The following is a 26,119-nucleotide window of genomic DNA, read 5'->3' on the forward strand; positions in this document are numbered from 1 at the left end:
ATTTTGGTTTCAACAAATTGGCATTTCCCAATTAAAGAAAATTTCATCAAAAAATTCTCGACGAGCTCTAAACTCAACTAAATACATAAATGAAAAATCTAAATTATGAATGTCAAAACTAAATGTTTAAACTGAAAACCTACTCTTTATATGTGCTCAGTAACCACCAGGATTCTTGGGAGTTAGTGACACAATTTTCCTAATAAAAATTACTACAGTGTCAGTCCAAAACACTACAGGAGAACTATTTTAAAATGCAGTGAGCTGATGCACCACTATAGAGAACTACAGAATTGTATATAATGCCTGAAGAGTTGTTCTATGTACCGTGCTCCTTTGAATCAGATTGTAAATTCCTTGGGGGTAGCAGGCTTGTCTTTCTACATGTGACATGTAATATTAATGCACATGTTGGGCCAGATATTCAAAAAGGGCTAGAATTTAAAGTGCTCAGCACCAACAATCAGCGCTACACAAGTTAGATTAAAATGAGGTCGTTCCTTTTAATAATTTTATTATATTTGAAGCCTCATTTCAGTTTTAGCTGATTTGGAGCACATAGAAAATTGTGACAAGTTTTGCTGTACTGTACGCTACCTGGAATTGTAAATTAAGTGTTTACTAGTCTGAGCACTAAGCTAATTTAATGCAGGATCTGTAGACGAAATCAAAATGGCCCCTGAGAAAAATACTCAGGGCTTCCATAAATACATTTTATTATAATTGACTTAGTTCAGCTAGTATATTATGCTACCATATTTCTGATAGATGGAGGTACCCTTACGTTTGCAGATTTCAAATAATTTGTGTGCAAAAGTTTTTATTTCTTAATATGTGTTTGAAAAATAAAAAAGCTCCCAGGGTTGTTTGGTCAAATGCTGTTGCAACTGTGAAATCTCTTCTTCTCTGCAATGGAAGTAGCTGTTGATTGTTATAACACTTAAAACAATTAGAAAAGCACACACATCTCATGCTCTGATTGTAGATGTCTTTGAGAGGCATAGAACCTGAAGGAACATGTTGGGGAAAAGTCACAAGGGAGGTAAACTTTTGTGACAGAAGTGCAGCAACGTCCCAGGCATGGACTCAATTGTGCAAATTTTACTCAGGTTGGTTAGCGTTTACCTATGCAGACAATCCCATGGAAGTAATTAAGGCTCTCTGCAAGTAACCTCAATCTATATTCACCAAACTTTCATAAACATAGGGTTTCCAAAAACGCTGATGAACATCAAATCCAAGATTCAGTTTCATTGGGTTTGATGTTGAATGCTTGGGAGTTTAATAATCACAAACTTTTTATTTTAATGTTTAGCTTTTTGCAACTCTGAGGGATTGCAAGGGAAATATAATTAAAGATGGAAAAAAATTAAGGAGGTGATCAAACGTGCCAGATAAAGCACTGAAACTGTAGAAGAGACATTTTATATTGCAGTATACTTTAAAAGAGCTTCTCTACAGCTACCTTCTAGTTTACCCCTTCCTCCCATCCCTTAATTTCAGCTATTGGCATAAGTTTTAGTAGTCTAGAGGTTTAAACATAGCTGGAAAATATCAGTCTGGTTCTTAGAAATAAAATGAGCCCATTGGCCATCTCGAATGGAAAAACAAATCCCACCCCTCCTCCAAATACTAGGGGTGAAGAGTTTAATGGCCTGTTGTAAACTGTGCTGTATTTAGGTGCTTCCATTGCATTGTTAACTCATCTTGGATTTCATGAGATATTTAAGGTAAAGCACAGCTGGGAAGCGTCTTCTCAAGGACTCGGACAAATACTAAAGAAGTTTTACAGCATCTTCACATCTTCCAATAGCACGAGATTAAAAACCTCCACTGGCTGTAGCTGAAGAGATAATCATTCGGGACAGTGCTTTGCCATGTAAAGATTTGACTTCAGATCTGGTTCCCAACAGCCCACTATTCCTTTCATTGATGCCAGCAGGCGTTTTGCTATTGGCTTCAATAGATGTCCCTGTGCTGGGCATTAGGAACGTTTCAGAGGTGGCATTTCCGCTTTTGGCAGAATAAGGGAAAACACACTGGGATTTCCCCGCCCCCCCTTGTGCCCTGAAGAAGCTATTTCCAGTGCTGCTCACTAGAGGGAAGGTCACCATGAGTTGCAATGTTGTGAGAAAGTAGGGCAGAGCAATGATTTCTAAGTGGAATTTATTTAGGTCTCAGCAAAAAATAGGTTTGAAGATTATTTGGGAAGCTAAACTCAATTTTGGAATTTCTAAAATATATTCATAAATGCATCTTTTCTCTCTGTTTCGATTTCAACTCTTGCTGCACTAATTAAACACTCACTAGGGGAAAATATTATTCTCCATCAAGAAATTATATTCTCTCCCAGAGGACCTGGAGTCCAACTATAAAACGTGTGTGTGAAGAACAAGAAAACTGGATTACTGCAATCCACTAGAAACAGGGCCACACGTGATGACTGCTTGAACACTTTAGCAAGTGTAAAATATTGCTGCCTGGTTACACAGAATGTCTTTAATATGTGCTTCATACACTGCACTGCCCTCATATTGGTTTCTCAGTGCAATTTACGTTGTGAGTTTCCACCTTAAAACTCTCCATGATTGGGCTTCTGAGTACCAAGGTGTTCCAGTTGACAGGCTCTAGGGTTGTATGTCCAGCTTTGGTCTGGAATCTGGTTCCCTGTTAATCTAACAAAGACTAAATCTGTGTAATCTTTGGACATATCATAAAAATTTTGAACAATGTTCAGTCCCTCAGCCTTCCTGTCTGCAGGTGCGTGCACTCTGGTACCCGGGGTTTACCACAGGTTAGGGAGGAAAAGGTTTGTGGAAGTCCCTTGTTAAAATAATGATGGTACATGGTTTGGAATGTTCCCAAAGGTTGGTTGGCATTCAAGATCTAATATTTTGGTTGGGGGTTGCTTGATCTAATTCCTAGGTATCTAACCAGATAGGAGCCGAGTGGGATTTTCAAAAGCATCTAGGCACCTAACTGCCATTGATTTCAATAGGGGTTGGGCACTATGGCAGTTCTGAAAATCTCAGTAGGTGGCTATCTGTATCATTAGGCATCTAAATACCTTTAAAAACCTGTCTCTTAATCCCTCCTCCTTCCTGGACTTCCAAGAAATTGTCTTTGAAAGCATATGATCATTTCTTCAACCTCTCATCACTTCAACCTCCAGGAGCAATATTTCAGAGAAGGGTTTGAATTGTATTCACATTCCAAAAGCATTACAGGTTATTCAAGCTTTTAGGTACTATGCACTAAAGCAATTTAAGATAACTATGGCTTCTGCAAAGGATATGAATAGCTGAAATTGTGACTGAACTGCAAGGGTAATTGCATGAAAAGAGAGTTAACTTCTGTAATTTATGAACTCCCTGAATTGAAATCTGTCATTACCCCACTGTTTCAGAAGAAGTGGATTATTTACTTCTGATACTAGTCACATAAATTCATTAACATACTGTCATAAACAGCTGGGTGTTAAAATGTGTTGTGTTTTGGTGGTATAAATAAAAATGTCCAACAAGAAGCTGTGGTTTAAAAACAAACACCAGAGGCCTGTGGAAGAATAAAAAGCAATAAATGTTTTTAAGATAACTGTACTTGCCTAAATTGTAAATGGGTCTGTTTGCTACTAACAACAGTTTCATGACAAAAGTGTACCTTCCACCAATATGCAATCTTAGGCTGCTGAAACCAGTGTAGCTCCATTGACTTCAATTGGGATTAAACCAACATGAGCAAGATCAGGATCAGGCCTTGAATACATCTTTTGCCAGTCAATTAATTTTGTTCTTCCTTTAGAACATGGTCAGAGTAAAGGTAATGTGGAGAGGAGGATAGTAGCTGGCGAGGGGCTGGAAATATCATATACTGGAGGCTTAGTCAATCAGGAGCCAAGCAGTTCAAGGTCACACTGTCAACCCAACCCTTAACAGCTAGGAATGCTATATATAGCATATCTGTGGAAGAAAGGTTGAGGAAAAGGTTTGCATAACAGAAGATATCTGCCTCGTTTCCATTCACAGTCAGCAGCTGTAAAGACGTGCAATGTCCTATAAGTTTTGACTCTCTGATACCATTTAGCAATCAATGGAAATTATAGGGCCTGATTCTCCACACCTGGACCATGGCCTAGTAATTTACATTTGTGGAAAGTGCATGTAAAATGCTACCAAATCAGAATCCAATTTCATGCACTTTGCACAGGTGTAAATGACTGGAAAAGGTGCAATCCAGTAGAAAATCAGAATCAGGGCCATTTCCGTTCCTTTTATTGTGCCATTAGAATATGTAATAAAATCTACTAGTTCTTAAGCATCTTAACAGTTTTGTAGTCTTTATCAGTTAAGGTTTTCATATCATGGGCCCTCCATGGAAGCCTCTCACTCCATCTTCTTCTCCATTGCCTCCTAACTGTGCAGGGCTGCAAAGGGGCCTAGACTCTGCATTTTGCAGCCCTGTCATGCATTCTTGATGTCACACATTTATGGCGTAAGAATAGCCTGTAATGGCTGCTGCTGTGACACCTTCTCAGCTGGTACCCAAGGGACTTCAGTATCTCCCCCATTGCTCTCTCTATTGCAGAGGAATGGAAAAGAAGTCAAGAGGACGTGTTTTTGAGGATGTTGTGGTTAGATGTTGGTAGATGTTTGTTTGGCTGTGTGTGTGTGTGTTCGTTCCCTCTGTGTGCCGCCCCAGCCCTGTGCAGGCAGCTGGCATGGCAGACCTTGAGCGAACCACCCAATGACCACAAGATCCATTAAGGGATGAAGGCACCCAGCCAGGTGTATTGTTGACAAAGCATGATACTAGTATCCTGCAGACTCTGCCAGACCACTAATATATGCATGCCCATAACAATGGACCAGCTCAGTGAATGGCAGGACTTTCCATTCCTCCCTAAGGCCAGACAAAGATACTCCCTCTTTGATACATCTTTATACCCCGATACAAACAAGTTAGTATTGCCCCTTTGATATAGTTAGTTACTGCCCCCTGACATCGCTAGTTATCACCCATCTTGTACATGTTGGCTCGATCAGAACATCTCTATTCTGTACTATCACCCTGACCTTATTTTTTAGGATGGGTCACTGTGTTCCTGTTATCCTTGGGTAATGTTTTTGTACCACCCTTGATATCAGGATGTTCTGGTACCACTGGACATTGGCATGTGTTTGCATGAGCATTCTGTGACTAGCACTTGTTAGGAATGTGTTTTTCTGCAATATCAGCCCTGTTCTTGCCAAATTCTGTGAGCAGGTCCTGCCTCATACCAGGCCTCTGATACAAGGGCTTATGTCTCAGACTCTCTTCCTCCTACAGATGTGAGTGTCATTTTGGTTAGGGGAGAAAAGCTTCATCATATACAAAGAGTTGGGAGCACTTCCAAAAGATTACCAGACTCTGGATTTGTCTAATCTCCTCTGAAAGGTTGCTCATAAATACAAAGCCACCCAAGTGCTATTTGCAAACTTCTCATGGTGAAATTCAGCTCTGTGCAGGGGTCCAGCACAAGCCCTACGAGCCAATTAGAGTAAATTCCACTTATACCCTCAAAATGGTACTGAAATAGTGCATAGGCTTTGTACTGATCCACTGCACTAGAGAAAATTGAACACATTGGAACTTATTTCCTGAAGTAATGCTTGGGGGGGGGAATGGTTAAAGGTATTTTGCTTTGCTTACATATTTGTCTCCCTTCTGTAAATATTGTATTTGAACTGGTGGCACCAAAATATTCATCTTGGTTTTCCTTCAGTCAATTTGCTGAGACATGCTATTTTAAATTAAATTAATTCTCAGACTGTTCGCCAGGCACCCAAAGTGTCTTCTGGGATTTTCAAAAAGAAAAGGAGGTCTTGTGGCACCTTAGAGACTAACAAATTTATTTGAGCATAATCTTTCGTGACCTACAGCTCAGGTCACGAAAGCTTATGCTCAAATAAATTTGTTAGTCTCTAAGGCGCCACAAGTCCTCCTTTTCTTTTTGCAGATACAGACTAACACGGCTGCTACTCTGAAACCTGTCATTATTCTGGGATTTTGTGTTCGTACTCTTCAATGAGTTAATGCACCAGAACTGGCATCTATCTCCCTGTACGTGAATGAATAACCAAGCTTTTCTTATTTTAGGTTCACAAGTTAAGGGTTTTACATCATTGCGGTTCCTGACTGAGCCTTCAGATGCTGTCACCATGCGTGGAAGTAATGTGCTGCTGAATTGCACAGTGGAGTCAGATCAAGGAATTCCTGTCATCAAGTGGAAGAAAGATGCAGTCTTCTTAAATCTGGCAGTGGATGAAAGGAGACAGCAGATGGCCAATGGTTCCCTTTTGATACAAAGCATAGTCCATTCCAGGCACCATAAGCCAGATGAGGGTCTCTACCAATGTGAGGCCTCTTTAGAAGGCATTGGGGCTATCATCAGTCGGACAGCTAAAGTCACTGTAGCAGGTAGGAATAACTCTTCTGTTGTTTAAACTGCTAGAAACGTTGTCTTGTGAGAACAATTTTAAAGAAGCATTAAAATGTAGGGAAACATTCTTCTGGCAGAAATGTGTGGTTTGGTTTCCCCCCAAAAATAAATAAAATAAAGCCAGACATGACACATTAATTATTTTTGACAAGCAACTATTCTTGCTTAAATATGTCTAATCAGCTCCTTGTTGCTGTGAGATATTTGCTGCATATTTATTGTCTTCAAAACAAGAAGAAATCTTTGAAGTTGGAAATTAACTGCTTTCTTAGTTAATTCAGCCTTAGAAAAAATAAAATGCTGAACCTCTGTGGGACGTAAAATGTGCATAATTTGTTTTTCAGTTTAGGTCTTTTTTTTCCCCACTGACAAGAATCCGTTATACAACTTATTGGAATTTGTAGCCTTAATTTCTGTAGCTCTTTTTTGAAGTACCTGGGTGGAAGTATAATATGGTGGTGAGAACAGAATATTGGTCATCAGGAGACCTGGGTTTCATTATGGCTCTACCACTGAGTTTCTATATGATAACCATTTGAGCCTAAATTATTACAGGTGGCCAATAATTTTGGGTGACTCACTGTTTGGGGGCCTGGAGCTAGTGCTCCTACATATGATTTTCAGAAGAACTGAGCATCCACAATGCCAACTGAAGACACAAGGGATTGGTAGGTGCTCGGCCTTTGTGAATGCTTTAGGTGTGTCAAAAATGTCGTCACCTCAAGTTAGTGGGCACTTAAAAGGATAGGCAATAGCCTCTCCATGTCTGTTTCCCCTTTTGTATAATGGGAATAACTGTACTCCACTTTACAGGGTGGCGTGAGGCCTTAATCAGCTAATCATTGCAAACTGCTTTGAGACCCTTGAATGAAAGGTTAAATAATGAAGTGTTGTTATATTTCAGAGGTGGGCAAACTTTTTGGCCCGAGGGCCACATCGGGGTTGCGAAATGATATGGAGGCTGTGCCTCCCCAAACAGCCTGGCCGCCGTCCCCTATCCAACCCCCCCCTGCTTCCTGTCCCCTGACTGCCCCGCCCCCTATCCACACCCCTGCCCCCTGGGACCCCCAACCCATCCATCCCTCCCCCACTCCTTGTCCCCTGACTGCCCCCTTCCAGGACCCCTGTCTTTATCTGCCCCCCCCAGGACCCCACCCCCATCCAACCCCCCCTCCCCTGGTTCCCTGGCCCCCCCGGAACCCCCCCCCCATTCAACGCTCCCTGTCTCCTGCCCACCCCCCCAAACCTCTGCCCCATTCAACTGCCCCCTGACCGCCTCCCGGGACCTCCTGCCCTCCCCCTGTCCCCTTACCCTTATCATGCCGCTCAGAGTGGCAGGAAAGGCTTATTTGAAAGCCTGGGAGGTGGGTGGGCACAAGCCACGCTGCCCATGCGGCAGTGTAGCTGCAGGGAGGGGGGAATATGGGGAGGGGCCGGGGGCTAGCCTCCCCGTCTGGGAGCTCAGGGCCCAGGCAGGAGAGTCGGGCCGTAGTTTGCCCACCCCTGTTATATTTAGTATCCCATGGCATCTAGCTTTCAGCCTGTTTCTGTAGGATCATTGTAAACCATTATTAAAATATTTCACAGGGCAGTAGGTTTTCTTTTGATCTGGAGCAGTGTGTTACTAGATGTGGCTCTGACTGAAATAATGTTTTGGCTGCCTAGAATGGTCAGAACTTGAACTGGACTTCCTGCGAGTAGATATCCAGAGCTGGACTATATTCCCCTTTCTTACTTTATTTACTATGGGAGACTTGCAGGCACAGGGTCCTTGGTCTTACGATGGTTGAAAGCAGCCAAGTCTCTAATCTCCTTGGAGGAAAGAGAGTCTAGGTAAGTATTTTTTACAGTCATGCTAAGAATCAGAGTTGATGGTACTTGAAGCACAGAAGAACTGGAGAGCTCCCTTGTTAACGGAGCTATTCTTTGGGTCATGTGAAAGGAATTTTTTTCTTGACGAAGAAAAATAAATTTGTAGCCACTCTTGTTCCAAAGATAAACCTAGAAAATGCAACTTGATTGCTAGACTTGAACGCAGATGGGATCCATTCCTTCAGCAGCAGACTGGGGGAGGTGGGCTAAAAATTCTTCATTGAGTAATGTCCCTATGGGTGTTCCACTTCAGGTACACCTGTGTCTCTAGCATCCTTAATCAGAGATTTCCTGTTTGCAGTGTCCGTTTGACCTGCCTATACATCCTCGTGCCATGCACTGAGGCTACATAGGGCTGCTGCGGTCGATCTGCCCTCGGTTCCCTCTCAACCACCTCGGCCTAAGACAGAGCCCTAGCGTGTCTGCATTGAGAATGCCCGAGTGAACTTCTTCTTTATAGTTTAGTATAGTGTTAGTTGGTTTTAGATCATTGTTAGTTGCATAGTTAGTAGATAAGTAGTGTGAGGATTAACTTTGGTCCTCTCCCTCACTTCAGGGAGCCTTTCTCTCCTGGCAGGGCAGGCCCGACTCTCCAGGATTCAAACATTGCCTCTCTTGTTGGGAGCCTATCTCGGTCAATGATGGCCACTCTAAGTGTGTCAGCTGCCTGGGAGAGTCACATGTCTCCCAGAAGTGTAACTTTTGCCTGGCTCTTAAATCCAGAGCAAGGAAGAACTGTGAGGTCAAGCTGCTGCTGGAGTGCTCCTTTTGACCCAGTTCAGAGTCAGGTCAGAAGACCTTCCCACAGACATCTGTCTCTGGGCAGATCAAGTTCCCCTTTGACCTCAACACAGATCTTGCCTAAGAGGGGCAAAACTCTTGAGACCTCAATGAAGGGTCCCAAAAGAGAACTGCTGACTGTTATCATAAGGACCCTGCTCCCAAAAGACCCCCGTCCCCTGCTGAGTCCATGGCATCAGAAGCCCCAGCCTCTCAGTTCAGCATTGTAGAGGCAAAAGACTCCTCCTCCAGAACTGGTGGGTCTGGGAAATCCCAGAACTCTTAAGAGAAACACATTTCCAACAGAGCCCTGGAACTGTCTAAAAGGGACAAGGAGGATAAGCACTCCTCCAAACCAGTACCACTGAGCACAGCTCCATCATTAGTAGCTCCCCAGTCAGGATCTTCAGTACAACCATGCAAACCAGTGTCAGACCATTGGCGCCTACTTTGGTATGTTCAAAATCTACAGTATGTCTGATTCAACTGCCAAGCACGCTATTATGTCAGTACCAATCCTCCACTCAGTACCACAGGAATTCAGATACTCAAAAGACTTTTATCAGTGGCAGATGGACTGGAATCTCCACTACTCATGGGTACCACACACCTCTCAGTACTGAGACCCCATTCTCCAGACTACTATCACTCTCCAGTACCACTGGACTCTCCACCCTTTTTCAGCTGGTGCCCCCTTAGTTGGAAGATACCAAGGAGGAGGAAGACCTTCCTTCAGTCACATCCATCTCAGTGCAGGGTTCTCCTACACATCCATACAGGAACCTGTTCTCTGACTCCCATAAGGAAAACCCTCATGCTCAACACCACAGGTGGTGGGACCAACTCCTGAAAGGGGTACAGTAGTCTGGAAAGGTTGAGAGCCACTGGTCTAGGGGACATCCACTCCCCAACCTGACCACTATACTAGTCACTGAAGACCCACTCGCCCACACCATCTGGAGAAACCCACTTTCCTGCTGACTCCTCATACCAGCCAGCAAAGGCCTGTTTACTTACTGAGCCCTCCACACCATCCTGGGAGAGCTTCCCCCCCAACCTAATATCCTTAATAGCAATGGGAGACCTAGTTCCCCTACTTGATCCCTATACAAGGTGGGGTAGACCCCTCTCAGTCGGACAAAACTTCCCACCTCAAGAACCAAGGGCGTACATCCCCAACCTAGCAGAAAACACCCATTTCACCATCCCACTCTCTACCTGACCAACCACCCCAAGACAGAGGCTTTAAGACAGCTGCCTGCTACAATCACCTCTGTTTTGAGGAACAGCTGCCTAAGAAGGGATCCTCTGAGATGCTGTTTGGCTTTGGTTGGACTTCTGCTGATTACTAATTTAAGTAAATGCACCTGTCTCTGCTGTTCCTTGTCAACTTATCCATTGGTTGTGTGTGGCCTAAATCCCTGACTGTGAGATTTCTGGGGCAGGGATTGTCCTTGTGGTGTTTGTACAGCGATGAGGCCAAAGCCCTGACTGGGGTCCCAAGATGCTATTCTAAAAGAAAGAAAGATGCAGGGTAGAGGGAAGCCTGGCATGTTAAAGGGACTGATTGATGTGCGTGAGAGTGAAATCACTGATGCCGCTGTTTGGTGTGGGAAGAGTGTCGAATTGCTACATTTTGTGGGGTAGAGGATAAGTATGTGGGGTTATTTGAAGTGTGGGAAGAGTATTTTGCTGACAGAAGGTCAGATGTATTCCTGAGGGAGCTGGAAAATATTTGAAGAAGTCCTTGTTAAAATTTTGGCAGCACACCGCTGACTTAAGACACAGGCAAATGAAAGATACGACAGAGAAGGGAAGAAGGGTAAGAGGAGAAATAAAGGTTTAACACTCCAGTAAGTTGCACTAATCACTGCATGAAGCTGCTTTTACAGGGCTTGTGTTGTGCAAGTACTTTAAGTTGTCCAAAGTAATGGAAGATCAACTCAGATTGTTAAATAACATTATTTGGAAAAAAGTAGAGAAGGGTAACAGGCTGAATTAAACCAAACAAAAATATCCACTGGTACCAAGGACTGTGAGATGTGTGGTTGGTGAACAAGAGGCAAATGAAATTGGAGATTAATGACCAAAATTGGTGTGTTGGAAATTGGGCCTAATTGGTGGACAAAATATGAGAGGATGGGCTTAACCCACTCTTCAACCCGTTCAGGGTCCTTAAAAGAGACAGAGGGGAATAGTGATACCAGGTGGAAGATGGATGAATTGAAAAGAGTGATATTTATGAGGCTTGGGTTTCTGTTCTCAACTCCTCCCTTGCATGTCCTTTTTCATTCTTAACCTTCTTTCTTCTCTTTCCTGTTTCTCTCTTTGCCTTCTGTTTGAGTCTGGCTTAGCCAGCAATGACAGTTCAGTCTTTTGGAACACAACTGTGAGCCCTTCATGAGAGAGGCAGCTAAGAACAATGCCCTAAGTAGCCTGATGCTGGTACTAGTTTGGAAGTTCGTGGAGTGACTGAGCAGACTATGTGGTGTGCCCATGTTTCTCCAGCCATGAGACTGCAAGTAACAGTCAGCTCCAGGAACAGAAACTATATTTTCTATTTTTTCTCTTGTTTTCTGTCCCCTTATGTGTGTGCATCTTGTTTTGACTTCAAGGAAATTTGACTTTGACAACAAGGGCAATAAAGTGCTCCAGACCATTTCAACTAACTTCTTCTCTCGCCCCTCCCCACAAAAAGGACAGTTAATACCACTATTAGTACCATCTAAAAGGCTGTCAAGCAGAGTTATTCTTTCCTCTACAAAATTTCTACAGCTAAAGAGAAAAGGAATAAGGGATATTGTTAAAATAAAAGTCTTATTTAATACTTTACATTTCAAGTGTTTTAACTTTTTTCCTTTTTCTGTATCTTTAATAAAAGGTAAATAATTTTTAATGGTGTGTTCGCCATTGAGGGGATTGAGCACGCCAAGGTCTGTGTAATCAAAACCATGTTTGCCTGTTTTGTCTTGTACAGTGACAGGGTCATGTTAATACCTATGTGCATTTAATTCCATCAAAATTAATACGGCAGATATCAAGGATTCAGGAGAAGCTCTGGATAGATCTTTGGTTAATATTATCAGTTGAGGTTTGAACCTCTGTGATCAGTTATGATACCAGAAACATGGTTGCTAAACAGATCCTTTTGCAAAAGATAACAGTCAACTTTGCTTAGAACAAACTGCTCAAGAGTACTGAAAGTATATCGCCCTTTTAAAGCCCTTCCCCCCTTCTATTTTCACTTATTAAAGTGCTATTTAATGAAGAAAATGTGTCAAATGAAAGCTGTCTGTAGTCAAGAAATTTTATGCATGGAACCTGCCATGTACCACAAATCATATTTTCCAGGACCTTCTCAAGGGCTCTTGAGGCCTTGACACTCACCAGTTGTAAAAGTGTTCTTGGCTGAAGTGGGAATGAGAGCAGCGAAGAGAAACTAAGAGCTGCCTCCTACTCTTAACATCTTATTAAAAGTCCCAATTTAACAGGCTACTGATTATTGGTATTTCTAGTAATGGGTAGGTCTTCAGATACAGACATTACATTGAGCAATTTGATTTCTATTCATATACCATTCTTGGGTCACTGATCCAGAGTCTCTAGCTTTAACAGTACCCTAACCAACCCAAAACATTGCTCTTTTATTGAGGGGGGTTGAGGGAAGTCTGTTGTTCTTAATGCAGCAATTGGCTTTTGAATGAGGCTACCAACTAGATTAATCTGAGAGGGGTAAACTTTTCCATGTAGGTGTCATGGGACATTCACCTCCTGAGCACCTCCAAGCTGCTGGATGTGAACCACAGCCCTTTACACATCCCTGGTGCCACCTGCGAGCTGCTGACTGACCCTGGTGGGTCCTCAGTGGCTTGGGCCTCTGGTCAAATTATAAAGTCAGAATGAACCCTTTCCAGGGTATTAAAGACTCTAGCAAATAAAAGTCTCTTTGTCCTTGCTAGGGTCTTCAGCCCAACTATGGGCCCTTTAAATTCAGCCCTTTGTTCTGGCTTCCAAATAAGCTCTGCACCTTTTGGGTTTATGCCACTTTACCTGCAGTGGCAGAGGAACCCAGGCCAGCCCACTACTTCGGGTTCAACCCAAGCACCCTATAAGCAGCACCTATCTCCTGCTTGATTCAATTAGTTGTGCTGCTTCTCTCGGCCTCTTCCATGCTAGCCCCGTTAGCATCACCCTTATTTCGGGGTTAAGGTTCTTCAGCTCTCTCTCTCCCAAACCCAGCAATGCAAAATTCAGCCAGGAAAAAAAAAATCTCTGGTTATCTCTCAAACTCCTTTGGCCAGACAGGAGCATCCTTCCTTGCCCCTCTGGTCCCAGCAAGGAACTGATCTGCTAAGGCCCTGCAGCTCTTTTTATCTGAGCCTTCTGGGCTCTGATGGGCTGCTTCCCTGAGGCCTCTCTAGGCAGGCCTGGAGGATCCACCTTTGTTGCGACTTTCCTGTCACTTTGCTGGAATGGGATGAACTAGGATGCCGGGACTTTCAGCAGTGTCCACAAAGGCCTGGTACACCCTCTCACAATGGGGCATGTTTTTTTCTTGTAATGGTGAAAAAATAAGGTAGGATAGGTTATACAGATTAGTTAATTAGACTGAAGAATTGTTTCAGAGTAACAGCCATGTTAGTCTGTATTCGCAAAAAGAAAAGGAGTACTTGTGGCACCTTAGAGACTAACCAATTTATTTGAGCATGAGCTTTCGTGAGCTACAGCTCACGGAAGGGCAGGAATTTGAGTGTCAAACTAGGGTTCTGGATTAGACAGTTTCTGAACTAGTTGGCCCCAATATCCTAATTGTATTAAAAGACAAGCCAAAAGATTAGATTATACAGAATTCCTGCACTTCAGCTTCATGCTTCTTGTTCAGTCTGCATGTTTGTCATCCGAAAATTTGATTACGTTGTTTGTTGTGGCAAATTATGACTAAAGCGATAACTGTTGAAAATCATTTATGAACACATTCTGCCACCTCACTCACCCTGAGTAATATCTTACTGTATTCCTGTTAATTCAGTCCCAATTACAATCAGTTGGGCTACTCATGCAGTAAGAAACTACTCAGGGGAATCACTTTGGTAGAACTGAGCCTTTTATATTATTCAGTAGTTATGGGGTAGAAGATACCCAGCATAGAGGGCCCACAGAATGGCCTAATGGACAACCTGAACCCCAGTTGAACCTATAGAGCCTAAGTGGTGCATAGACCTTCAGACTTTAACCTTATAAGCATTTAAGAACTCATATTCCACACCACCGGATATAGAGCCAAACTTGTATACAATTAATGCAGTAGTCTTGCTCAGAAGTGGGCTGACTGAGGAGAGTTTTAAGAAGAAACAGTAAAGTATCAATTTTTGTTAAGGAAGTCAGGGATGTGACAAACATACAGGCTATACCTGTGACAGACCCAATGCTTTTGGCTACCCTGGTGTAACTGAACATCTTGCCATATGTTATTGCTTGTGGAAATCAGTGAAGATAAATGTCTACACAAGTACTAATGTGAGATACCTGTAAACCCTATTGTATGGCACCTTACAATACCTAAACACAATAGAATGGACCCTGGATTCTGACAACATACACATAGTCTTTCATGCTTTCCAGCCACTTGCGGTAACTGTGCAGTTGGGATGAGATACAGATTTTGGATGTTACTGCAAACAATCCAAAACCTGTTTTTTATTCTTGAAAGAACATGCCTTTTGTATTATGCCAAACTAACTACAAGAGTTTTCCTATATGCCTAGACATTTCTGACTCAAAATGGGCTTAGTTTTTGTTCCTCAGTGGTAAAAAAGCCAAATCAATTCAATTTATTGCAAAGGACAATTTGGATAGAACAATATTTTTTAAACACAATGGGACTTTCAGGTTGCAAATTTTCTCACTTATCTTCTGAATAACAGTATGAGAAGCACGATTAAATCTCCTCTCTGCTTAAAATATTAGTTATCACAATATCTGTAAAAAATCTTTCAGTGAATTTTCTTTTAGAATATGTGTTTTAATTAAAATTAGTTATAAAATTCTTAGCAGCTATATTATGGTGGCATGTGGAATGCTAAAATTTTGCAAATGGATAGGGATGGTAATGTGAATTTTTACTTATTATTATGTATGTTATTATTTTATTTACAATTGTTCCTAAAAGTCCCAATAAGAAACAGGACACCATTTTGCTAGATACTGTACATTCACCTAATGAGTAGAGCTGGTTGGAATTTTTCCAACAAGAGAAAGTTTAGTCAGAAAATCACAATTCTTAGAGTCCAAAGTGTTTTGCCTAAAACATTGCTGGTTCAATGAACTTTGGCAAATCCAAGACAGGGTTCCCAGGGAATCCTGCCTGGATTCATGGTGGGCAACTGGGGACCCCAGCGACCCCCAGCATCCATGGTTCAGGGGCATGCATTCCAGGGGACTGTTCCACATTGTAATTTCTCTAACAGTATTGTCAAATTCAGAGTAATAGAAAACTAGTGAATAGGATCATGGCTGAACCTGAGATTAAAATTTTATAGATGTGAAAAAGAAAAATCTGAATCCCAGATCAAAGCTCTCCAACAGAGAGAGAAATTTTCCTAATTTTTAAAACTTTAAACCCACTAATAATTTTAAAAGAACTATTGATGTGTGGCACAGCACGTTTAATTAACAGCTAAGGAGACTAAGGGGCATTACTATTTACAACTATTTTAGGGCATTAATAAACTAAGATTAAAATGAATTATTTAGAGCAGTGGTTTTCAAACTTTTTTTTCTGGCGACCCAGTTGAAGAAAATTGTTGATGCCTGCGGCCCAATGGAGCTGGGGATGAGGGGCTGAGGGTTGGGATGAAGGGGTGAGGGCTGGGGCCAGGAATGAGGGGTTCAGGGTTTGAGAGGGGGCTCTGGGCTGGGGGAAGGGGTTGGGGTGTGGGAGGGGGTCAGGGCTCTGGGCTGTGGGGGCAGGCTCTGGGATGGTGCCAGGGATGAAGGGTTTGGGGTTCAGGAAGGGAGTCCAGGTTTGGGGGATCTCAGGGCTGGGGCAGGGATTGGGGCATGGGCTTACCTCCGGCGGCTCCCAGTCAGCAGCGCAGCTGGAGTGCAGAGGCAGGCTTCCCACCTGTCCTGGCACCGTGGACTGCGCTGCACCGGAAGTGGCCAGCAGCAGGTCTGGCTCCTAGTTTCGCATCTCCGCGCGGCTCTTGCCTGCAGGCACCATCCCCTCAGCTCCCATTGGCTGGGACCCAGTGCTTGGGGAGGGGGCAGTGCCCGGCGCCTCATGACCTAGAAGCCAGACCTGCTGCTGGCCGCTTCCGGGGCGCAGCGTGGTGTCAGAACAGGTAGGCACTAGCCTGCCTTAGCCGGGCAGCACCGCTGATGGGACTTTTAACATCTCGGTCGGTGGTGCTGACCAGAGCCGCTAGGGTCTCTGGGTGCTGAGCAAGGCGACCCAGTGCCTTACTTGCCGTGACCCAGTACTGGGTCGTGACCTGAATTTTGAAAAACACTGATTTAGAGGGTCACAAGGGCTATACATTACCTAGGGGTAATGGGATGAAATAAAGTAAATGTCAACGGAATATTAGCAAATGCTAGACTGGAGACAGCTCTAGAAAATGTGAGAGAGAGCATTAGGTCTGTTCCTTTTTGAATTTCTGTGATTCTATGATACTCACTTTTATAGAGGAGGCAAGCATCCTTTAACATATGTCCACCTCTCAAGCTGTCAAGTATTAATTTGATTCATTCTTCTTCTCATCCCAAAGCATCTTTATGGGTACAATGGAGCATTGCCATTCATTCCTGCCCATGGATTGTTCCTATCTTAATCCCAGACTGTTCATGTCCCTGCATACAATGCCTAGCCAACTAGTGGTAGGCCTCTAGACCTGCCTGACCTTGACTGTGTTGTTATTTCCTTTGGCATCCTGTTTGTCTGGTGTAGTGTCCCCAGCATAGCAATCTTTTTGACTGCAGCCATACCCTGATTTCACGTTTGTCTTAAAAAGTGTTATTTGTGTAACAATGAAAGTGAGCCATACTGCGGAGAAATTAATAAAATCTAGGTAGTAACTTTTAAAATAATTTTGTAGAAGAAAACTAAAACCAATTTCTTTCCAAAAATCCCCTGTGGCTCTCTAAAAATTGAGTTTCTTGATAAATGCTGAAATAACAAAGGTCTAAATCTTAGTAACTCAGTAGAAGAGACAATAATGCTGGAAAACTCTGAGAAAAATATGACCATCTGATAGTAAATTCAGTAGTGTGACTGGACTTTTATGAACTTTTTATCAGTGACGTTTCCCTATTTTTCTTTTTATATTCAAAGCATGATTCTTTTATTCAAATTCAATATGTTATAAAGGCCTGTGAGTTGACGTGGTTCTATTATGTATTGAGTTGGTGAATAATTTAAAGATAAACTTGTTCCTAGGCAGCACACTGAGTACTGGTGTGTAGGACCACTTAGAAATCATTCGGGAATTGGTTAATTTTGTTGTGCTGAAGGATGATCTTGAAGTTTTGTTTTTCTTCTTTTTCCTCTCTCTCCTCTCTCTCTCTCTCTTTTTAAAGCTACATGGCCCAATAGTGTGTGCATGCAGGAGTGCTTCCTATATCACTTGATGACTAATACTACTTAATTGTGTTTTTACTTAATGAAATGGACTGTTCCTGATTGCACACTTTGTGCTATTACTGTTTAATGTCCCATTGTTATCACTGTAAGATTTACATGTATGTGTGCATACACACACATACAAATGTCCATTCTATAACATTGTTAAAGCAGATTAAGCACCATTCTAATAAAACTGAAAAATTAATTATGCTGTGATCTGAAACTTAGAAGGACATATTGGGAAACCAAATAATATGCCTGACTGTTCACTTGCATCCTGACTTGGGGCCTGATTCTCCACAGTCTCCAGGCACCAATTGGTTTCCAGAGAACTAGCAGATTTGGTGAATCACAATCTAGTGTTCCCTACAGTGCATTTTCTCATGCTATGTCCACTCTGGTTTTACAAGTCCCAAGTGATGTGATTTCCTAGGAAGTCTGCTGTACAAATCTCTTGGGAAGTTTTCCTGGACATTAAGCCTCAATTTTCCCTTTATTAATTTCATCCCACTTGTCCTTTATTGCCCCAAATTAAATAAGTGCTATAGTCATAATGCTTTTAAGCTTGAAAATAAATGGGTGTACTGATCATTACTGATGTCACTCTTCTGTTTTCTTTTCAAGCATAAATTAAAATTTGTGAATGATGTTTAGAACTGATACAAAGGAAATTTAATTAATGTAATGGTCTAATTTTCCTAAGTCGGGTATCTCCACAAATGCTCCCATGGTAGAATAAGCAAGGAATCTATTAGTATGCACCTATCTTGGTGAGAAACAGCCTTTATGACTCAGGCAACTTCCCTAAACCTATGGTTACCAGCAAACTATTTGAATCATTATGGGTTTTTTTTTGCTCTTCCCATCCTACCTCGTCCCCACAACATCCTGTTTCCAGTTTGACCAGTCATTCAGGCACTGAGGAAAGGCTAGGCCTGGTCCTGCTCTTAGTTCCTAGCATGTCATACTTCACGTGCAGTCTGTAGTAGGTGCTTTTCCATCTGGAACATTTTCTCTTGCTCATAGCTTGGTCCTTTCTTGCTCTCCTTTGCTGTCCATCTGAACAAATTCACTGCCCAGGGTCAGTTTTATACTTCTTCAGCCGTAATCTTCCACATGGGAGGCCAGACTGTGAGTTGCTGAGTTAGTGTAGGACTACAGGGGCCAACCGATCACTTGTGTTGCTTTTGCCTAAGGCTGTCCTTGACACTAGTTATGTAATCTAAGTCCCCAACAGCTTTAGAATTATTTGTTTTGCAACCTAGATAAATTTGTTCGTTCTTTCTTCTGCAGTCTATAATTTCTCTTAATCTTGCTTTCAGTTTTACTGTGACTTTTTTCCCTCTGGGCCTTATAGTGATGTAACAGACAATTAAAAAGTAGGAGTATCAAAGTAAGCCCTGCTATTATTGGATCTTCTTTCAGTGTCGATATGTGATGCGAGTACTAGTACTTGAGATGTAGCACTGGTGCGGCCTCAGCTATAGTACTGTGTTCAGTTTTGGGCACCTCACTTCTGGAAAGATGACAAATTGGAGTCCAGAGGAGACTAACAAAAATGATGATAAAAGGTTTAGAAAACCTGACCTCTGAGGAAAGGCTAAAATAAACTGTTTAGTCTTGGGAAAAGAAGACTGGGGACCATAACAGTCTTCTAATATATTAAGGGCGGTTACAAAAAGAGAACTGTGATCAATTGTTCTCTATGTAGGAAAAGAAGTAATGGGCTTAATCTGCAGCAAGGGAGATTTAGATTACATATTAGAAAAACCTTTCTAACTATAAAGGTAATTACATTCTGGAATTGGTTTCCAAAGGATGTTGTGGAATCCCCATTATTGGAGATTTTTAAGGGGTTAGACAAACACCTATCAGGGATGGTTTAGGTTTACTTGGTCTTGCTTCAGTGCAGGGGGTTGGACTGGATGACCTTTTGAGGTCCCTGCCAGCCCTATATTTCTATGAATCTATTCACTGTAATATCTAAGCACCTCGGATTAGGGCAGCTATTTAGAAATGAGTTTTTCACACTGCATGACAGTGCCCTACACCTTGGGCTATAAGGGTAATCTTTCCAGTTGAAGCTGTTCCACTTTATATAAAATACTTTAGTCATTGAATCAGAAAGAGAGAGGGAAAGACTTGATAGCTTATTGGTTAGGGTACACACCTGTGAGGTAGGAGACCCAAGTCCATGTTCCTGTTCCAATGACTATATATAGATAATTGGAGAGATTGAGAGAGCCCCACACCATCATATCTCATAGCCCAGTTGTTAGGGCATTTCTCTTCAATGTGTGACACCAAGTTCAGACCCCTGATCTGCATCAGGCAGAGGTGGGAATTGAACCTGGCTCTCCCACATCCCAAATGAGTGCCTGAGCTAAAAGTTATATTGGGTGCACCATCTCCTCCTGCAGCCATTTTGTGAATCTAGCCCTTCATTGCCTTTGCTTTTACGTTTAAATACCCAGAAACTAAACAAAATTGTTCTTTTTTCAGCTTTGGTGGGGCATGATACCTTTACAAATCTCTTAAAATTCTTTGAAGGGGTCAACAAGCATGGATAGGGGTGATCCAGTGGATGTAGTGTACTTAGACTTTCAGAAAGTCTTTTACAAGGTCCCTCACCAAAAGCTCTTAAGGAAACTAAGCAGTCATGGGATAAGAGGAAAGGTTCTCTCACAGATCAGTAACTGGTTAAAAGATAGGAAACAAAGGGTAGAAAAAATGGTCAGTTTTCACAAAGGAGAGAGGTAAATAGTGGGGTTCCCCCAGGATCTGCCCTGGGACCTGTAATGTGTATAATATTCATAAATGATCTGGAAAAGGGGGTAAACAGATGGAAAAAATTGAAGACTATACAAAATAATTCAAAGTAGTTAAGTCCAAAGCTGAATGAAAATTGTTACAAAGGTATCTCAGTAAAATGAGTGACTAGGTGACAAAATGGTAGATGAAATTAAATGCTGATAAGTGCAAAGTAATGCACTTTGGCATACATAATCCCAACTATACATACTAAATGCTGGGGTCTAAATTAGCTGTTACCACTCAAGAAAGAGATGTTGGAGTCATTGTGGATAGTTCTCGGAAAACATCCACTCAATGTGAAGCAGCAATCAAAAAGTTAACAGAATGTTAGGAACCATTAGGAAATAGATAATAAAACAGAAATAGTATAAATTCATAGTATGCCCAAACCTTGAGTACTGAATACAGCTCAGGTCACCCCATCTCAAAAAAGGTGTATTAGAATTCGAAGAGATGTACAGAATGGCAACAAAAGGGATTAGGGGTACGGACCAGCTTCCATATCAGGAGAGATTAAAAAGATTGGTACTGTTCATCTTAGAAAAGAGATGACTAAGGGGGGATATGATAGAAATCTATAAAACCATGAATGGTGCAGAGAAAGTGAATAAGGAAGTATTATTTACCTCTTCACAGTACTGGAACCAGGGGTCACCCAAGGAAATTAATAGGCAGTAGGGCTAAAACAAACCAAAGTTCTTCTTTACACCACACACATTCAACCCGTGGAACTTATTACCGGGGATGTTGTGAAGGCCAAAAGAATAACTGGGTTCAGAAAATAATTAGATACGTTTATGGTGGATAGGTCCATCAATGGCTATTAGCCAAGATGATCAGGGATGCAACCCCATGCTCTAGGTGTCCCTAAACCTCCAGCTGCCAGAACCTGGGATGGGGCAACTCAAAATTGTCCTGTTCTGTTCATTCCCTCTGAAGTATCTGATACTGACCACTGTCAGAGACAGGATAGTGAGTTAGATGGACCATTGGTCTGACCGATTATGGCCATTCTTATGTTTGGGTAGCAAATAAACTGTCATTTGACTAAATTCCCCCTCCCCCTCCCAATTTACTGACATTTTTCAGATTCAGTTTGGGTCAAAGTGATTTTTTTTTTTTAAAGAATTGCCAGTGAACTGCAAAATCAGTTATTTGCCCAGATCAAATAGAAACCTATTTATATATTTTTTCCTGGTTCACGCTAAAGTGTCATTCTCCTGTGGCATAACATCCCACCTACATCAGGTTTCCCTCCTTCAGAGTCCCCCATAACTCTATGCCATGCTTTCTTACTTCAATAATACCCTTGGATGAGGCTAGTTTATTACAAAATCATTGTGTGAACAGTCCAAATTCTAAATCCCAAAACATAGTCCATTTATCACACAAGAGCAGCTCTCGTTCCCTCGGACCCTCTCACTGTTCCCCTTGGCCCAGCTTTCTGACTCAGCTATGTCAGCAGTTGCTGGTCCTCAACTTTGGCTCTCCGACTTAGATGTCAGCAGGCAACTCCCTCTGCTGCTGCTTGACCTCCCCATCTTTTCCCAGGAACCAACTACAGCTTCCTTCCAGGACCTTCCACATGCCCCTGGTTTCTGGCAGTTCTCACCTGCCCCGATTCTCAGGCAGCTCTTGCTTGCCCTTTTCCTTGTTGACTCTGCCTGTGGTCTAAGGCAACCTTTACTCACCAGGTCTCTCCCCCTCTATGGCCCAGGTGTCCTCTTTTAAGCCCAATTAGGAGGCAGTTGATGAGTCACAGCTTCACTTACTCTGATCCCTCTTAGAGGGCCAGTGTCACTCTGTGATACTAGCTTAGTGATTTAAGTTTTTTGTTCAGAAACCTCTAGAATCTCAGGTTCAAATCCCATGATTCAGCTCAACCCATCATCCTTTTGAGGTAGATAAACTGATTACCACTTTGGGTGCTGGTCTTTCAGGCCAGATATTAAAGGCCTGTCTGCTCTGCATTCATAATAAAGATCTCCAGGAGTCTTTGTGAGAGTAGGGATTTTCACTGATATTTTGGGAAAATTTCTCCATCTTCCTACAGATGTGGAGCACTATATGTGTGGTTGCTTGACACCCTTCACAGAGGATGTCTCTGCATTTCAGAAGTGCCTTATTGATATGGTTTCCATAGCATGGTGAGATCCTTTGCGGGTGAAGGGTTACATAAACATGTGAAATATTAATAATAAACCTTTTGGGATCGTTCCTCACCCATTCATTTCCTTATAATCTGCAGTGCAATTTATAGTACAGAGAGAGGCAAAAATACTGAAATCTTAAGCCCTTATTTGTGACATAGGGTAGATAATAAGGCTTTTCTTATGAAATACATAGAGCTGAGCAAATAATTCACAATGAATAATTTTAGACAAAACTAGCATAAAAATGATCAAGAGCAGATCACCGTTTCTTTGGATATATTTGTTTTAAAATTATATTTGCTGAAGCCTGTGATATTCCTTTTCAAAATTGTGAACAGTTCAGTACAAGAATTTTATACTTCTATTTGACGTTTGAGTGGTGTTGTTTTGTTTTGGTTGGTCAGATAATTCACACTACCTTTTTTCTGATCCCTAATTGGATGACCATGCAGGCCGTTTGGAATAAATACCTTGTGAAGCATGGATTTAAAATTTAGTTTCCACATAGCTTTGAGATTTGCTTTCCCCATGCATTCATGCTAGTAAAAGTCAATAAGCGAAATGTTCACATAGAGTGAGTACAAAAGGTTGAATGATCCCAGCTAAAGTAAATTTGTTTTTTTAAAATAGGAATATTTGTAGACAATGCGTTGTGGAATTTGTTCATCTCCAGAAGTCAGTTTCCTTTTTGACAATTCCTCTCCCCATTTCTGGATTTCACTCTCTGTCCCAGATAAGTAATATAGATGTAGCCACCTGCACAGATTTGTGTAGGTTAATTTAATTGTGTACCTTGAAATGATCTTGTGACCACTTGCATGCTTTCTTGTTTCCAGTTTAACCTCTCTAATGGTATTGTGACCTCCCATACTTGAAATCTATACACATTTCAAAAGTGGTGTTTAATAAGATGAGGGGAGCTGTTTACAACATTTCTAGTTGTCCTTAGTGACCTCAGGTGGGCAAATGAGAAGCAGGTTATTTTAGATGCCACAGAATGTCACTGCAGGAAGGAGATGTTTACATGAATTGAGTCAATCTCCAAGTTTCGGAAAGCACAATATCAAAGCAAATTAATTAAAGCATGGCAGATTTCTCTACTCCCAACTGCTGCCTGCATTTGAACAATAGAATTATTTCATGTGCACTTTACAGTTTGGGGATTTGATTGACAAGCTAGGTGTGGGGAAACTTATGTCTCCAGATTTCACTGCATGCCAAAATTGATGTTGGATGATCACCGATTTACAAGGAGAAATGTATCATTCTTACACTCTCTCATTCCTTATTCACCTGGAGAGAGACAATTCTTCATTGACAGGAGATTGACTGGATGACGCAAAGGTCTCTTCCAGTTCTAATGTCTATGATTCTATACAAGCCTTAAGCATGGAAATAGAAAGCATGTCTTATATTCTTAAGTGCAAAAATGCTCTTGAAAAGCTTTCAATTTGAAAAGATTGAAATGATTAAAATTTATTAGGCTATTGTTTTCATGCAAAACAAACAATCAAACAAAAGAAAATGGTCCTGATTTTACTTAAATTGAAACTTTGCACCTTGCATAATAACTCAGCTTTAATTTGAATAAGATTCAGAGTAAGATTGGCCTGATATGAAATTAAGTGCTATAGAGAAGAGAATGCTAATGCAAGCTGTTAAATGTGTGTGTTTGAATATGGAGACAAAAATGATGATGTTTACAAGTAAGTGGTATCACAAAGGGCATACCATTTTACTAGATACTGTAGGAAAAGTCTGGGGGAAAAAAGCAATTTAGTGGAGTGCAAGATGTTAAGTTTCTTAATCTTCTCCATAGCAATCAAATCTGGTAAAATGAAGTGAGTGATTGCATTCATTTTATTACACTGATCCCCATTAGGGTAGCTATAGTTAAATCTGTCAGCATTCCATTATAAACTCCATTTTTATGGGTTTATAACTCCGCTCTAAGAACTCACATAGGCTGAAGTCTGGCATATAAGATTTTAGGTTACACAGGAAGTCAGTAGCAAAGCGAAGGATAGAGTTGAGGTACCTCAGTTCCTAATCTGGTGCTTGTCTTCTACACCACATTGTATCTCAAGTTTGTGACTTTGTTTGACATCCCCAGCTAGAGACTTGTAAGTGACTAGGGCAGAGAGGTTTGAAGAGCAAAGAAAGGAGATTGGGAGTAGAGTCAGAGGAGGATGAATGTAGAGAGAAGGGGACTGAGGAGTTTGGAGAGAAGAAAGGGAAGACTAAGAGCAGAGTGTATTGCAGCAGAAAGATGGGTCTTCAAACAGGGAGGGAGGACATTTATCTTAAACGATTTTTTTTAACAGATACCATTGTTTACCAGTGCTCTGTCATTGGCATGCCATCATGGTTTCCTTGGCAGTATGGTTTTTACCTCTGGCAGCAAAATTCCATGTTTATATCCTGCTTTCCATTTTGATGGCATATGGTCAGTGGTGGCAGGGAGGAAGAGGAGAACATTGCATCTTCTACCACTATGTTAATTTTTCTGCCAGGAATACATAGCGATGCTGGTGCTGCTCCCAGAACTTGCAAATAAAAATACTATTTTGTGGTATGTAAACTGTCATTTAAATCAGCATCCATACCAGAGGACTGGAGGATAGCTAATGTGATGCCTATTTTTAAAAAAGGCTCCAGAGGTGATCCTGGCAATTACAGGCCAGTAAGCCTAACTTCAGTACAAGGCAAATTGGTTGAAACTATAGTAAAGAACAGAATTATCAGACACCTAGATGAATATGATTTGTTGGGGAAGAGTCAACATGGCATTTGTAAAGGGAAATCATGACTTAGACTCACCAATCTATTAGAAGTCTTTGATGGGGTCAACAAACATGTAGACAAGGGTGATCCAGCAGATATAGTGTACTTAGACTTTCAGAAAGCTTTTGACAAGGTCCTGCACCAAAGGACCTCTTAAGTAAAATAAACAGTCATGGGGTAAGAGGGAAGGTCTTGTCATGGATCAGTAACTAGTTAAAGATTGGAAACAAAGGGTAGAAATAAATGGTTAGTTTTCAGAAAAGAGAGAGGTAAATAGTGGTGTCCCCCAGGGGTCAGTACTATACAGTTGTCATAAATATAAAGGGAAGGGTAAACCCCTTTAAAATCCCTCCTGGCCAGAGGAAATCTCCTCTCACCTGTAAAGGGTTAAGAAGCTAAAGGTAACCTCGCTGGCACCTCACCAAAATGACCAATGAGGAGACAAGATACTTTCAAAAGCTGGGAGGAGGGAGAGAAACAAAGGGTCTGTGTGTCTGTCTATATTCTGTCTTTGCCGGGGATAGACCAGGAATGGAGTCTTAGAACTTTTAGTAAGTAATCTAGCTAGGTACGTGTTAGATTATGATTTCTTTAAATGGCTGAGAAAAGAATTGT

General features: G+C 41.7%; 1 protein-coding gene across 1 annotated transcript in view; it reads left to right on the forward strand.

Annotated features, from left to right (window-relative positions):
* DCC (DCC netrin 1 receptor) overlaps positions 1–26,119 on the forward strand; it is a 954,381-nt gene that overhangs the window by 305,001 nt on the left and 623,261 nt on the right. Inside the window, exon 2 of the mRNA XM_074952368.1 lies at positions 6,136–6,456. Within this exon, the coding sequence (XP_074808469.1) occupies positions 6,136–6,456 (321 nt within the window). The remainder of the gene's footprint in view (positions 1–6,135; positions 6,457–26,119) is intronic.

This window comes from Natator depressus, chromosome 5 (genome assembly GCF_965152275.1).
Source record: "Natator depressus isolate rNatDep1 chromosome 5, rNatDep2.hap1, whole genome shotgun sequence".
In the NCBI taxonomy this organism is placed as follows: Eukaryota; Metazoa; Chordata; order Testudines; family Cheloniidae; genus Natator; species Natator depressus.